The sequence below is a fragment of the Fringilla coelebs genome (genome assembly GCF_963513975.1).
Source record: "Fringilla coelebs genome assembly, chromosome: 13".
NCBI classification, from domain to species: Eukaryota; Metazoa; Chordata; class Aves; order Passeriformes; family Fringillidae; genus Fringilla; species Fringilla coelebs.
This window is the reverse complement of record NC_140039.1, coordinates 13,301,164-13,317,297: the sequence shown is the minus strand read 5'-3', so window position 1 is coordinate 13,317,297 and position 16,134 is coordinate 13,301,164. Positions and strand designations below refer to the sequence as shown.

At 42.3% G+C, this 16,134-nt stretch overlaps 1 protein-coding gene across 4 annotated transcripts in view; it reads right to left on the bottom strand.

Moving 5' to 3' along the window:
- Nucleotides 1-16,134, bottom strand: part of SETD5 (SET domain containing 5) — a 64,335-nt gene that overhangs the window by 17,934 nt on the left and 30,267 nt on the right. For 2 of the 4 annotated variants that reach the window (XM_084214642.1, XM_084214645.1), the window contains 13 exons: nucleotides 15,325-15,536; nucleotides 14,946-15,004; nucleotides 14,356-14,543; nucleotides 13,280-13,318; nucleotides 11,506-11,748; nucleotides 6,323-6,471; nucleotides 5,888-6,005; nucleotides 5,354-5,463; nucleotides 4,822-5,068; nucleotides 4,555-4,635; nucleotides 1,962-2,252; nucleotides 820-1,137; nucleotides 102-344 (listed from right to left, as the gene is read on the bottom strand). In XM_084214642.1, coding sequence (XP_084070768.1) covers nucleotides 102-344; nucleotides 820-1,137; nucleotides 1,962-2,252; nucleotides 4,555-4,635; nucleotides 4,822-5,068; nucleotides 5,354-5,463; nucleotides 5,888-6,005; nucleotides 6,323-6,471; nucleotides 11,506-11,748; nucleotides 13,280-13,318; nucleotides 14,356-14,543; nucleotides 14,946-15,004; nucleotides 15,325-15,536 — 2,298 coding nt within the window. The remainder of the gene's footprint in view (nucleotides 1-101; nucleotides 345-819; nucleotides 1,138-1,961; nucleotides 2,253-4,554; nucleotides 4,636-4,821; nucleotides 5,069-5,353; nucleotides 5,464-5,887; nucleotides 6,006-6,322; nucleotides 6,472-11,505; nucleotides 11,749-13,279; nucleotides 13,319-14,355; nucleotides 14,544-14,945; nucleotides 15,005-15,324; nucleotides 15,537-16,134) is intronic. The other 2 variants (XM_084214643.1, XM_084214644.1) reach the window with 2 other exon arrangements.

Here is a 16,134-nt window from a genome sequence, read left to right as displayed (position 1 = left end):
GGGAATACACGGAAATAAACTCCAAAAGAACACAACAACTTTACAAGAGGGCCAGAAAGATGAGCACACATCGTGTAAAGGTAAGACCCGAGCAAACATACCTTCTTACAGGAGCTGTAAATGCCATCCAACAGAAAGGGCCTTCGACGTCTCTCAGGGTTGAAAGGTGAACCAAAGCGAATGTAGTGTTTAGGTGTGGTACAAATCAGTGGGGAGTGCACGAGACCTGGCAACATATTTAGGGTCGTTGCCAAAACGGTTGGGTCTGTAGTAATGCGCAGAGGACACTCAATTGGACACTCCTGCTTTTCTGCCTTGTCGTTCAGCCATTCAGTAACCAGGTACTGAAGGAGGAAACACAAGTCAGTGCAACCAGCACAGGTGAAGAAGAAAGGCAACATGGCACAATGGTGTATGGGAAGCAATGCTCAGCTCAGCCCACATCCTAAAAGCTCCCTCCTTCTCAACAGGAAGGACTTCCTGTGTCAAACCCAATTCTCACCTGTTAGAGACACAACCCAATGTCACAGAAGTACCTCAATTTTATGCCCCATTCATCTTATTAGAAGATTCTCCAAAAACTTGATCACCCTGTTCAAAACTAGTTTCTAGACACAAACAGCTAATTTATGCCCAGTTTGTGGCAGCTGCCTGTTAGCTTTTGCAATTTTTCCTCCTTTCCAACTTTATCCTAGCTTGTACATGACAGCTGCAGTCACATTCCTTCTTGGTCTTCAATCCTAAGCAGAAAGTTAACCTCTTTGCTGTACCCTAAATGAATACCTGCCATCCCAACCTTGAGCACTTGGCCATATTTACCTTTTTTGTTTTGGGGTACTTTACTGCAGCTTTAGACTGGGATCCTGTAGCCAGGATAGCAGTTGGGTCAGATCCTGTCAACTGTCTGCCTTCTCCTGGCCCTTCCACATTGCTGACATCTGTTGTGGTTACCAAGCTGGCAGTGCTTCCTTCCTCTGGGACAGCCTGTGTGAGTTCAGCTTGCTGGGAACTGGCTTGTTTCTGCCTTCTCAGTCTTTGTGCTGAACTGGTCCGGTATCGAGAGAAGCGACTTTTTGGTCGGGGCCTGGAGGGTTTTGCTGGAGCTGGCTTAGTCACTGGTTTTTCGGGGACAGCATCCTACAAAATAAACTGTCATTAGTCTGAGCACCTCTAAGAATATTCCTTTACTCTGCATACAGGATCAAGAATTGAGATTTATTTATTGACACTACCTGACTCTCAAAATCTTGTTGGACTCTGTGTTGGTTCATAAGATGGCCTTGGGGACCCTTCAACACTGGCACATTATCGTTTTGTCTTCTGCATTCTTAAAGGACAGAACATGGGTCTTTAGGAAGAAAGCAGCAATAGGAAACTTGCTGCTTGTCTCAAGATAACTGCTCTTATTCCTGAGCTGACATGGAGCACTCCAGGCAAGTGTCTGAGCCCTGCCGTAAAATGGGAACACATGCACCCAAAGTAGACTGGGTCAAAAAAAAACCCAAACAAAAAGAAAAGAACTTTCCATCACTGCACTTACGCATCCAACTTAAGCTCACATCAGTTCTCTTCCCTGGAGAAGGAGCTGGGCTTGTTCAGCCCAGAGAGGACTGAGTGGGATGTAAAGCAGTCTTCCTACAAACAGCCTGAAGCCACTAAGAAGATGCAGTGGTGCATCAATGGACATACACTGAAATGAGAGGTTCAGACTGGATACATGACAAATATTTTTCAACCTAACAGTCATGAACTGGAAGATGTGCAATCTCCATCCCTGCAGGTTTTCAAGAGAAGACTGGATAAAACACTGGCCAGCCTGGTCTAGCTTCAGAGCTGTCCCTACCTAACTCAGAATGGGCTAGAAAGCCCACAAAGCTCCTCCCCACCTGAATGATCTTATGATCAGAAATGCTGCACTTCAGCTTCATACAAGATAGCAAACAGTTCTATCTTCATCTTACCGCTACTTGTGAGGACCGTCGTGTGTTCACCCCAGTACTGCTGGTACTGTTAGAAACAGCAGGAGGAGGAGGAGGAGGAGGAAGAGGAGGAGGAGGAGCACTCAGAGCTGAACTTCCATCTTCAGTTTCAGGAGTCTCTGTTTTCACTTCTTCCAGCTCAGGAGCTTCAGAATTGACGCTGATTTCAGCATCGGTGCTGTTACGGTCTGATGGTTGCTCTCGTCTCCTCTTTCTCTTTTCTAAGTTCTCAAACATGTGCATGATGGCTTCCACCTTCCTGTCTTCCCGGGACTACAACACAAGGGTAAATTGAAGTAAGCATGGTGAATTATGCACATAAACAAGGCAAGAACAGATATGGGAAGCAGCACAAAGAGAACAACTGCCAAACAGCAATGACAAAAGCCAGACAGAGGACAGAGAGAAGCAGTTCTTATCAGTTATTTGCATTTTTCAATATGGCAAATTTCCCAGAATAACAACATAATCATGTGTTTGTAGCGCAAGTAGAAGAACTTGACTTTGTTCTTAAATAGGACCACTTAGATACTACTGAGTTATATTAATAAAACAGCCACAAGGAAATGCATAATTCTGAAGAATTAAAAACCATAAGAAAGCATAAGTACAGTGGAGAGATGACTTGGAAATAAATACAGCTATTTGCTAATGACCAACCAAACAGAAGCCAGGGGCAATAGATGTACGTGATTAATTAATTTCCAGCAAGTGTAATACACCACACAAACGGATTAAAACGTTCCAGATTCATTCTTTTCCCAGCAAGAATGTCAGAAGATGACCCAGCTCAAAAATAAAAGCTCTGGTCTAAGCAGCTTACATAGTGGATAAGAAAAGCAGAACATGAGAGAATAGAGAGACAAAACAAGTCAATTTACTAGGTAAACACAAAGGACAGAAATCTTATCACCAGGCTGTGTCGGGAATAATTGGTACCTATGCATATAAAAAGCCCAGTACAATAATGCTGCAGCGGCTGGCAAGAATCAAGTGGGTTTTAAGAAGTGGGGTCAAGTGTCTTCTGAGATTTATCATGAAGAAAGTATCTTGGAGCCCATTGCCTGGCCTTAACAGTTTTCTATTAAAAAATACTACACACAACATACACACACACGAAGAGAGACTGGGGAAACTACAGAGATGGGTATTTACCTGATGCCAAGTATAGAAAACTGAATCGCATTAAAGCAGATTAACTGGTGCAACCTACAGGAACAGGGCTTACAGGCTGACAGGAAACTAACACTTCACTTAGGCTTACTGAACTATTCTGTCCCAAAAAGAGATCAGCCTCCCTGCATTAACATGAAATCTTCCCTCCAAAGCTTTAAGGCCAATCTGATGGATGACTGCTCTCATTCAAATTTCAGTGGAAACTGACTGCTTTATCTCATCTGTTCTATAAAAATCCATCAGCTAATCCAAGCATCTCTCCACCGGATGGCCCTTGGCTCTCCAAGTTGCTGCACTACCTTAACATTTAAAGCATTCTCAGAAAATTTACACTTGGCAGATTTGTATTCCTGATTAGAGGAAGACAGGTGATTATGATAGTGGTGAGCAAAGAAAAACAGGGAATTCCTAGCTTCAATACATTTGTTGGCTGGTAAAAGGATGGGAGCATTTTTTCTGGTTTTCTTCCTTGGGTTTCTGGTTGGTTGTTTTATTTGTGTATTTGCATTTTTGTTTAGATTTTTCTCTTGTTTATTTAAATTATTGAATTAAGAGCCAGAACAGCTCCATTCACATGCATAAAACATTCTAATCCAGGCAGCAATCCCAGGAGCCATAAGCAACACAAAAAAAACCCCTACCAGTTCTACTCAGTAAAGATGAAGGCTAAAATAAGACTATATTATCAAAGATCCCAGAACACTAAGATATAAGTAAGTAATATATAAGTAAGTGCCAATACTACTGTTGGTGGTCTACCCCTCTTACTGAATTTTGCAACTTGATCCCACTCTTTTTCCCACGTGGCAACATGCTTATCAAACCATACACTGAACAGACACCTGTTTACAAATCTAACCCAGCAAAAATGATCAAGTTTTAAGAAAAATCAGGTTCTGGTTCATGGTATGATCGAATTGAAGATATCCCTGCTCACTGACGGGGGGTAGGACTAGGTGACCTTTGATAGTCCCTTCCAACTCAAACTATGCTATGGTTCTATATAGTGCCATAAATTCTTGTAACTGGCAATAAGGAAGGGCAGCAGAATATAAAAAAAGTCCAATTACCTTTTTGGAATCTGGTGCTGATGGTTTTGCTAAAGGTGTGTTTTAGACCATAGAACAGCCCTGAAAGTAACAGTTAAACCTTTCCATGAGGAAACAAATCTATAGTGTATCTCCTAATCTGCAGCAGCCTAACATAAATCCTGTGACTTGAAGTCAACCAAACCTGGCTGGTTTTTCACTCCCCCCTTTTTTTCTTTTGTTGTTGCTAAAGAAGATCACTAACAGATGGGATTTGTGTTCAAACAAGTGAAATATCCAACTGGACGTGTTGGTCTCTGCATGAAATAAGTCCTAAAGAGGGTGATATCCAGACAGAGAGAGCTACTTGCCCGTCTGCTGTGGACCAAGGCTCCCTGTTCATCTACAGGCTCCTCTTTCTCCCCTTCTTGTTTCTCCTCCTTCTCTGGCACCTGAGATAGAAACCCAGATTAAGTAACCCAGTACTGTTCAAAGTTACCAAGATTTCTGTGGTAATTTAAGGCGCTAAAGGTTTAAAAAAAGGCTTCCTGCAGTTTCTCTTCTATAGATTCCAATGCTATTGGATCAGACTCCTGCAGCACTGAATGCTAACATATATAAGGGGGCAAAGATTTTACCTCATTGTCACTGACTGCAGCAGGTCCCTCAGGAACTTCCTCAGTTTGCTGACTGCCGTTCTCATCTGACGCAATGCTCTGCTGTTCCATTTCGAGCTCCTTTCGACGGGCCTTTCGCCGGCGTGTTTCTGCCCCAATCAGTGTGCCTAAAACAGGTGGAGGTAGGTGTTCTGCAGCATTTGGGCTACGTTTCTGCACAGGGCAATTCCGGTTCCCCTTGTGACACGCACAGTCCACTTTATAATTGCTGCTCCAAAACACAAACATAATTCGTGTCACTCTTCATTTCTCAACCCCTGCACAGAGACATTTAATACATCTCCTACTAAACATCTCACCACGTGCCAAAGCAAGGACAGCAGGCTACCTTATGGCCTCTATTGTAGAATATGCCAGCAGAACTGGACAGAATAGCCGGGAAATGCAATTCAGTAGAAAACGGAGCAATATGTAGAATGCGAGGAAAGGGCTGGAGGAAGATGTCCAGTCCAGGAGGGCAGTGGAGAGCTCCTGGGCGAGGTGAAGGACTCACCAGATGTTGTACTCATAGTCAAAGGCGATGGTAACCTCTGTGTCCTTGGCAATGGTGGCAACAGCATAGATGCACAGGTGGATCATCCCATCAGCAATCACATGACGAACCTTGTTAAATGAAGTAGAAAGAAGCTGATGTCTCCACAGGTTGCATTTCCTACTTCCAAGACGGAAGTCTCCTTTTGCAAAGTAGCTCTTATTCTACCCTATGAATAATTATGCCAAATTCTCCATAGGGAAAAGCCTTCTTCACTGCTCTTGTCTCATACTGTGCTTTTCCACTTACAACTACTACCACCTGCTTACCCTCAGTATCATTGTGCAGCCAAAGGAAAGACATAAAAGAAATCTTTGTCTTCCAAAAAAAACTCCCTCATGTTCCCAAAACTGTCTCATACTCCAAGTATAAACCATCAAACAAGCAAGAGACGCAGAAAATTTACTGTATTTAGTGCATTTCAAGTTAGGGAAAGCACTAAGCTTATGTAAAACATGTATTTGCAGTAATGGTGATGATGAAGAGAGAATTTACCTCTGCATTTGGAGTGCAGGACCGCCTGATGAACCTGGCATCATTACCAAAGGTGCGGGCATCAACACACATCTCAACGCCATTGAACTTGGAGTAGAACAGCACAAAGGGATATGGCCTGGAGAAGCAACAGAACATCTCAGTCCCAAAATATCCAATTCCCACAGCACTGCTGTTAACAGGTATCCCTCACTTCACTGGAAGCAGAACTTCCATCAGCACTATTGCTCTGGGGTTAGGTACTTCCAACTATTTAAAAGATCTAATTCAGAGGGTTTGGTCCATAAGCAGAGCATCAGGCTGAGATCATATATCTGATTTCCCACTTCTATGGAAGGCACAGCTGACAGGACCCTGTAAGTGAGCACTAGCCCATAGACACCAGTCTCTCTGTGCCACGATGCTCTCATACCCATCATTTCATAGTACTCTTACTTTTTGAAGAAATGCCCATTGACCTCGAATTGCTGTCGTAACATAACTTTCCCTCGATACTCAATTATAAGGGTATCTAGTGCCAAGTCTCTTGCTGCCCTCAGGATCTTCCGGTGCTTCTGAACCCGAGTCACCCTTCCCAGCTGCAGCTGTAACAAAAACCAGAGCAAAAGAGGAAAATTTGTACCAAAGGCCTCTAACTCATGAAGAATCTTTTACCTATATAAAAAGAAAAAATATTCTAATAGCAACACATAGAAACTCTGCCAGGTGAATATGTTGTTTATTTTATAATAATTTACTAATGACCAATAACCTTGATAATATTTATCAAAAGCAAACAGTATTTATTCCTTTCCTTCAATAATAGTCTGACAAATCTATTAGACCGAGTATTTCAGTCTTGCAGCTAGGAGGCATAACCAGACCTGTCACTTGCTACTAACAGGGAATTGCTTTGCAATTATGGCCACTTTCACAGCCAGAATAATTGAGATCTTCCGTAAATTGTGGGTTGTCACACATTCAGAGAAAAAAAATGCAAGCTCTTCCTTCTGCAGGATGGTAAATTCCAACAAACAGGCCAAAGACTTAAGCTGGCAATTTCCATCTCCATCTAGAAACTTCTCTACATATCTCTGTTCAGCCAGTGCTGTTGATTTAATTTTTTTTTAAACATGAGGAACTGAATTTTTAATGAAGTAGTGACAGTTCGTTAAAACATACGTTAAAGTCTACAGCTCTATTACAACTGATTTTCACAATGTGTCTTGACAGCATGAAACCACAACATTGTTTAAGGACAGACATGAAGATATGACATAATTTCATGGAATAATGGAAGGGATATCATAAGCACTAGGGTATAGTAAAGACTTATTCCATAAAAACAAAGTACTTTTCTTACTTAAGAGATGAAACCTCTCTGTAAGTAAAGATTATGTGAAGATGACTGGCTGCCTCACCACCAGTGCTGTGCCTGTTCCCTCCTAAGCATGCTATTCACTTCTCATAAGGGCCCAGTTTTGATACTTTTCCAGGGTGAATTGAAGCGTAAGTGTTCTGACTTTGGTAATAATGACAATCATGTATCTAAATTAGGAGTAAACCACAAAATTTTACTGAAAGCAAGTTCTCAACTTTTCCTGAGAGAACTCTCATTAGAAACAGCTACTGAGCACTCTGCTGAAATGGATAAAAATTAGTTTAAAGGACTCAGACTGAATAATGACAGAACACATGACGTTCTAACCTTGTGGAAATAAAAGTTAATGTCTTAAGGCAGTACTCAGCACTTGGGAACCCAGCAAAACCCTCGTACTGAGCACATGAAAATACTGAACCACAGGTCTTTTAAATCCTTTTTTCTGACTGGGATCTTCTATCTCCTCTGTTTAAAACCCCCTCAAGAAATGACTTTTGTTGTTTTTATGAGACATTATTTTGTAGATCTTGGATGAGCTAGTAAAGTAAGATCTATTTGTTGACTTCTCTCACTCAGATCCAGGATAAAGATAGCTTTATAAAAATATTCATTTGAAACCTATTCAGATGGGAGTAATGGCCCAGAGCTCCTCTTGAGATACAATCCAGTGCCACATTTGTCATGCCTATGGGGTTTATCTGTCTTATACCACTCTGTCTGCCAGCAATTGGGAAAACCTGGATATATGTACTGGAGACTCTGAACAGCCTTGCAGGGTGTTCATCTCTTCAGGTCTTGGGTCCTGACAGAAGCTCACAGAGGATTCCCTAAATCCACAGAAACATGTTATTTCCAGACTAAGAAGCTGCACTACTGATTGTGATTTCTGATCAACAAACCCATGATATGAGTGAGCTGTAGGATGAGACTGTTTACGCTACACGGAGTAGTGGCTAAATTACTTTTAACACTTTATACTATGCAACTGTGGCAACAAAGAATAAATAAATGGGACCAGATTTCCTAGTGCATGACAGGAGATAAGAAGAAAGTATCTGAAGCTATTGGATGAATTAGGACCCAGTGTGTTTCCAGTTGAACAATTCTGTTTTGTATATTATCACAGATTTGTTTTTATACCTTCTCACCTAAGCTGGCTCTACACAGGAGAGTTGGACCAGATGACCTTCAGTGGCTCCTCCCAACCTAAACTGTTCTACTACTCTAAGAGTATAACAAGATAATATCTTTCAGAAGTTAATGTCTGGTAGCCTTCACTCTCACCTTTGCCCCATGACTGACTTGTATCACTCTTCCCCTCATGCCAGAAAACAGCTTGGGAAATATAGGTGGGATAAGGTGGGGTGGTCAGAGAAGGAGAAAGTCCATGCAGGAAAAGGGAAACTCTGCATCTGTGTAACTTATTTATCTGAGTTTGGTGAAACAGGAATGATCTCACAGCTCTTCCGGTAAGAGACAGCTCAGCTTGTTTTCATTCTCTGAATTTAGAAATATGAAGTGGATTAGCTGCCATGCTTTCATGTGTGAAAAGAACAAATGATTTTATTCATGTCACAGGCTAGGGACTGCTGACTGCTAATCAGCCAAAACTGTTCTGATATGTTTGCAGAGCAACATCTGCATAATACTCAGTGGCTTTATTTTATAAAGGCCCTTTTGCTCTTCACTTCAGACTGTGAAATCAGTCAGGGGTTTGAGCTCAAGTCAGCAATTATTAGAGGCAGCAAAGGGCAAATACTAACCCTGGGTTTGGTTTGGCAACAACAGTCAGGAAAGCGATTCACAGCTTTCAGTTTGTCGAGCAACTGGCAGTAGCCAGGACTAAGATGATTTTATTCAAAACACTAAACAGCTTCATATTTTCACAACTTTCCCTTTGCATCATGAGGACAGCTGAGAACTGGTTTATCATAAAAATCACAGAATCATTTAGGTTAGAAAAGCCCTCTAAGATCAACTGCTAACCCACCACTGTCCAGTCCATTACTAACCCATATCCCACAGTGCCACATTCACATCCAAGTCTTTTAAATACCTCCAGGAATACTGACTCCACCACTTCCCCAGGCAACCTATTCCAGTTTGGTAAACCTCTGGGTAAAAAAAAAAATAAAAATCCTAATATCTAATGTAAACCTCTGCTGGTGCAACTTGAGACCATTTCCTCTTGTCTTATACAAAATATTCCAGTGAAAAAAATTCCATATCCTCCATGTACAACTCTTAACTCATCTTTCCCTACTCTTCCTGATTTGAGGAAGCTTTCAGGTCACATTTCAATCTCTTTTAAGTACATACTTGCATCACTGTTGACCAAAGTCAAATGACTCTCTGAACTATTAAGAGTATGCAGGGCATAATAAAACATTTTTTTAATTCCTTTCTCCTCTCTCCAGTCTTCATAGCCAAAGAGAGCAGCATCAATATTTCTACCCAGCTGGCAAATGTATATTTGCACAGCCTCCTGATTTTTTTCTAGCTCAAAGTACCTATTTTCCCTTTTCTCACAGAAAAGCTATTTTTGTGTTCAATAATGGTATCTAGTTAATAGACAACCGATGCAAACCAAGAAGCCTTCTCAGTTTGTCTCTACCAAAGGTGAGACAAATGAGTGAAACAAAAATAGAACACAGTGCATGAGAGCACGTGCTCCACACCTATGCAGGTGCCCTCCTCACAACACTCCACAGCCACCTCCTGAGCAGAGACAGCAGGACACAGGAGCTGACAAGCAGCAACCCCGGACAGGCAGCTAGTTTTTTCTCAGTGTCCAACAGAAACGACAAAGTCCCCTGACACCTTCCCAGCATGTGCAATGACAAGTACCTACCAACAGCTTGTTTACAGTAACTACAGCTCAGTAACAAGTTTTGCAAGTTTCACCTTTTTTGTTTCCTTGGCATGTCTCACATTTGGAGTCTTCTGATTTGGAATGCTAGCCACATTTTCCTATGGGAAAACCTATGTCTGTACTGGGAAGGGAGAGGCTGAAAGAGCATGGCAGGAACAAGCACATTATGTATGGTGTATTTTATAGTCTTGTGTCGCGCTGTACACGTATCAAGAAACACAGCATGTGTTTTATTACTTTTTTCAGGACTCCTCCTAAAACCCATGTGAGGCAGACAGAATTGGTTACATTCAGTCTCAAAAAATATTAAGATTTCTAGAGAAGTAGAACTTTTCCATATCTGCATTTCCTCAGCTGTTTTCTTTAGAAAAGCTATCAAGAAGTCTTTCTCCCTCCCCCTCCCCTGCAAGAAATCTTATTTATTGCAGAACTAGAGACAAGAATGGAAGAAAGTTTGGTCCAAAGTCCTCTTTCTGCACTCTCCCTTACTGGCAATATCTCTGCTCTGCCTGAAGTGGTTCACCTGCATGAAGGCAAAGGGAAAGGTAGGAGGGAGCACATGAACTTCACTGAGTGAGTCAGCTGATATAAACAAGAATGATTCAAGCACAAACATATACCTGATATTCAGGTTTCTGACTTTGCTCCCTTCACACAGAAGAAATGCCCCCCTTCTCTTTTAGAGCCCACCCTTTCAGATGCAACTATCTCCATTCTCTTGGACAAGGAAGGCTCAGAAAAACCTAAACTGGGTAAGAACGCTGTACTTTGTTCAATAAAGCACAGATAAGATGAAGCAATAGCTAACAAGAGTATGAATGGGGAAGACATATACCACACAAACACATTGCCTCCCTGTTTCTGCTTGTTTACATGCACTTCATAAAGATGGCAAGACACCAACCACTGCTCATAGCTGGCAAGTTAGGGAGAGACCAGCTTCCTGAAGTCAGTTGTAGTTGTGCAGTGTTAGGAAATTACAAGAATCCAAATAATCCAAAATACTGAAATAATGCTGAAAGGGTCTTTAAAATAGCCTTCCACACAATATGAGTCAAGAAATAAAATAAAAAATAAATAAAGAGGACTGGGAAACTCAGGTAGAAAGCCGGAAATTTCCTATCTCCAGCAAGTGACAGATCTGGTTCTGTCTCAGGCCGTTCAGTGACCAAAGTATTTATGGCAAAATACCTGTTAACCACATTACAGAAATGTGCAAAATACCCCCAACTTAGCAACACTGATTTGGTCTAATGCAAATATTTGTTAATCTCTCTCTGTACTGGCATAATTTCTGATTCACTGTGTATCAAATCTATGCCTGTTGGTCTGAGCTACTGCTCACCATGCCCTGACCTACTCCACCTCTGCCCTGCTTGTTCTTACCTGCATCTGGGACCCAATAACAGTATTATTGCAGGCCAGCTCTGTTTTGTTGATTGTGTCCAGCATAGCAGTTTTGCCCACATAGTCTTTATTAGAGTTTAGGTGACGCTCCAGCAAGTTCTGCACATCAGCACTGTACTGGTTCGTGAAGGCTTCCTCGTACTGGTCCGTCCAGAGGCGGATCCGATTCTCCCACCCTTCAGCTGTGTTTTCATCCAAGGCATGTGCTTCAGAAGGGGAATTCTGCACCAAACAGCAAAGAATGAATGGATAGTACACAGCAGGAAAACCAATCCACAGTGCTCCAAGCACATAAATATGCTACAAAAAAAGGCAAATCAGTGCCAAGCTATGTAAGTGTTGGTTATGAGGACACATTTTTCAGCATCTGCACCCTCCAGAACACTGTACAACAGTGTCACTCAGAAATCTACTGAGATTTCTGTGCAGAACTAAGACCTCTTAAAAGCTGGTACTTGGCACTGCTACATAAAATAAAATTAGGCTAACACATGGCCAGAAAAAAAATTTAAGCCACTTTGGAAAAATAATTAACTACATTAAAAAAGCAAAGATACAGAATACACAAAGGCAAATAAATCTCATGTAGACTTGTCCTGCAGTCAACCCACTCATGGCTAACACAATGCTCAGTGATGCTGACTGCATCTCAATCTTTGCAGTGACTGATCCAAAAATAGTCCTGAACCTTCCAGCTAAATGGTCACCAGAGTTTCAAGAAACTGAATGTAGAGCATAAGCTAATACCCACAGGGTTAAAACTGCAAGTCCTAAGCAGAGTAAAGAAGAGAGGGCAAAATCAGGTAATCCGTTTAGACTGTCTTGTAAAGGAGGGGAAAACAGAAGCTGGTAGAAAGAAAAAGACTTAAGCTTCATTCTTTACTTGGCAGTAGTTGAAGTAGTTCAACAAATACTCCAGAGCTCAGCAACTCATCTGGCTTCATAAAGCACTGAGACACATATGACACTGAGGTAACAAGGACAAGTGAAGAGCAATCATTATTTTAATCATATATATTAAAAACAGTAAGAGTTGCCATGCATTTTTACCCTCTCAAGTCACTTGCATACTACGGAGATGGTGCATAGGGACACCACAGTACTGTCCTCTTTCCTCCAGCCACCTGCTAGAAGCCACTGCCAGTGGCATGACTGGGGTCAGGTAGAACTGAGCAAACCTTAAGGCACCTCTTGTGTGCCTAGAAATAAATGCAGCTCACAGTTCAAGTCTACTTTTTTTGTCAAATAACCTTCCTATTCAATGGCCACACCTACCACTATTGCAGGAAGTCAGAGATAAATATATTGTCCCATCCATCCCTAGTAAGATGATGTGGAGAGAAACAAGGTAGCACTACTAGGGACTCCCAATATTAAACTTGTGAACTACTTTGATGTCCAAGCTTGAAATAGCTTTGATGCAATCAAACAATAACTGCCCTCACAGAAGAGCAGCCACAACCAGTTCTACATCCCTTACATCAAACACCCCACTCCCAAGTGCCATGAATCAATCACCTCTCGGAACTGGATTGCATTATCTGACTGGAAGCTATCAGAAGCAAATGGAAGGTTCAAGGGGCAATTCCTGTGATACCCTTTTGAATAGGCCTCCTTGTGGTGCACTGTAAGGTTTGAGTTTATTACAAGGCTGGCCCCACAATCAGAAATTTCCCAGGGAAACCAAAAGAGGGACAAAAATAAAGGGGAAAAAACCCCACCACCAACACAGAGGGTTGTCATTTCTACTCACCTTCATCCTCAGAGACTTTCGGGAGCCCTCTCGAAAAGCCTGTCCCCCAGACAAGGAAAGAGAGAAAAAACAAAGCATTATAAATTTCCTAAGAATTAGGGTCCCAGAACTACACTAAATCATACTCCAATCCTTAATAAAAGACAGCAAGAATTACAGGAAAACCTACACAAGAAACAATGGACCTGAACAAAAAGAGATTCTGCAATGCAAATCCAGTGGAAACTGCTGAAAAGCTTGATGGCCAGGATTTCTGAACTAAAAAAGCCTGCCTCACACTTAGTAAAAATGTCAAGATCAAAACCCAAACTGTCCCAACTAACTTCACTTGCTTGGATACAAGAAAGGTCCAGCAACAGAATTAAGGTGGTTCACAAATAACCCCTCTAGACTGCACATAGCTCCTGCCCCCAGCGTTTTATTTAATCAGTGCCTACCAGAAGAACTTCAAGGGAAACCTAACCTGAGGAAAATCATGGTAAAGCTGGCAGATGATGGGAAAGAACCAGCTGCTCACACACTAGCATTCCAATATAAGCAATTCAAAATTATTTCAGTCCCCAGATCCTCATAAACAAGACAGTAAAGTCAGCCCTCAACAAATGTTCATCACTACCTACATAGTTTTCCACACAGGCACTATCTCTGTCCCTGAAGAACAGTGCCAAGCTGCTCTGCAGCCCAAATTCCTCAACAAAGCCTGCTAAAAAATACCATGCTCCTTTCATTTTTCATTCTATTCACAGACTGACCCTTTCCCACAAACAGCCAGACTCCAAAAGCTACTTCCCCAAATCCTAATACAGCAAAAGGAAAAAATATGTAATTGAGTCCAAGCGCTGAGCATGAATGGACAGCATTGGGAAATAAGGGTGGAGTTCCAGCAAGGTAATTTTTAAACCAACAGCCATATACTGGAGCAGGTCACAAATACAAGGCGTCCCATTATTACACCCGAAAGAGCAATTCTTGACAGAACAAAAATATCTTGTCTACTGCCCACTTGTCAACCTGTTCCTAACAACACTGCACAGCATTTGGTAGGAACTGCTGCAATCTTGTCTCTCTCCACATACCTTGATCTTTTTGGCCTTTGGAGCAGCGCGAGCCTTTTCTGTACTCCTCTTCCTCTTCTTGGGTTTGCTCCTGCGGACGCGGTTGACGGTCAGCGTGATGCTGGTCGGTGTGTGCTGCGTGGCCGTGTACAGCACTGTGGAGGGAGAGAGTTCTTCATCCCAGCTCTCAGTGGCACTGCTGTCCCCGCCTAGAGAGACAAGTGCTTCATGAGCAACAGCTTCTCATCCTTGAGAGCGCAGCTTACCCTTATGTCCGTTTTCATCATGACAGCTTGCTGCCCCTACATAGCTATTCCCTGAGAGAATTATACCACCTCTGTTTTCCCACCCAAACTGGGAAACAGGTGATCCAAACTTCTGATATGTCACAGAGTGGCACTGATGAAAATTCTCCTTTTCTGTTTACAAGATAATCTGATTTTCCCCAGAGCTAACTGAGGTGAAGCGTAAGGAGAGGAGAAAATCCCAGCAGTTGGGAGGCAAAGAACATTAGCTGGCACTGATCACAGTTAGATGATTACAGCATCCAAAAGACAAAGGTCTTGAAGAAATACAAGTCACTGTTATCAGAATTATAACCTCAAACTCACCTGACACGTTGTCCTGCTTCCGGTGGCGGAGTCTGATCACCTTCCCCCTGCTCATTCCTCTGCCAAAGGAGAATGCACAATTGAAGCTGGTTTGTAGGAGTAAAGTCACTTGAAATTCAACAGGATGTCACAAGATGCGTGCCCTCAGTGGGGCCCAGGATGATAAGAACATCGATTTAACATCCTCATCTCCTCTCCTGGTGCCACCAACACTTGTCAGGCTGACAACGCAAAGGAGGAGGGTCAATACTGGGTAAAGCACTGGAAAGAACGCTCCAGTTAGCAAAAGGAAGTCTGTCCCACAGCCCAAAGGTGACACCGTTCAGTATGAGCAGTCAAGACAAGGAGCAGCCCAGATCTGCACTGCACCAAAGCTTACCTGCACTTTTCACACTTGAGAAGGAAACCATCTTGGGAGACACTGCAGTGGCACCAAGTGGGAATTGATTCTCCTTCTGAGGAGCTCTCACTATCCCCGGAGTTCTCCTCATCAGGCGAGTGCAGGCCATTCAGTTCTGCACGAGGTATAATGGTCTGGACAGGAGGAGAGGCTGGCGGCGTTGGAGGAGGAGGGGCTCCATAATTATGATCCTGAAAATGAGTATTTGCAGTACTACTTTTAATGTGAAGATATGATGCCTAGAAACTGAAGTCCCAAATCCACAGTTCCCAAGTTAATATTTAACTGGTGTAAAACAATAGCCTGAATTCCTCAACCTATCAAGAAGGTACAGTAATAGCTCTGAAACATGTAAATTATTTCCTTCAGCACCAATGAATTAAACTCAAAACCTATGAAAACAACCAGGCTATTTCGACATTAACTGTTGTACTGCTAATAATCTGAGATGACATAAGTGTTTAAACAGTGGAACCAGCTGCCCTGAGATGTAGAGTTTCTGTCTGTTGAGATATTCAAAACTCAACTGCTCATGGTCTTGAGCAACTTGCTCAGGCAGAGTCAGCTTGAACAGGGAAGTTGGATTATGTGATCTCAAGAGGCCCCTTCCAACCTCAACGATTCTGTGACACCCTGTTCATCCTACAGCTTCAAGCCATGCTCCCACTCCCATGCTCCTGACTGATCCTTGATTCTTGTTCTTTTAAGTTACCACTGTGAAAATCTGCACAGTTGAAACAAGTATAAATAGTGCACAATAAACCAAATGGGGCATAAAATTACCACCAG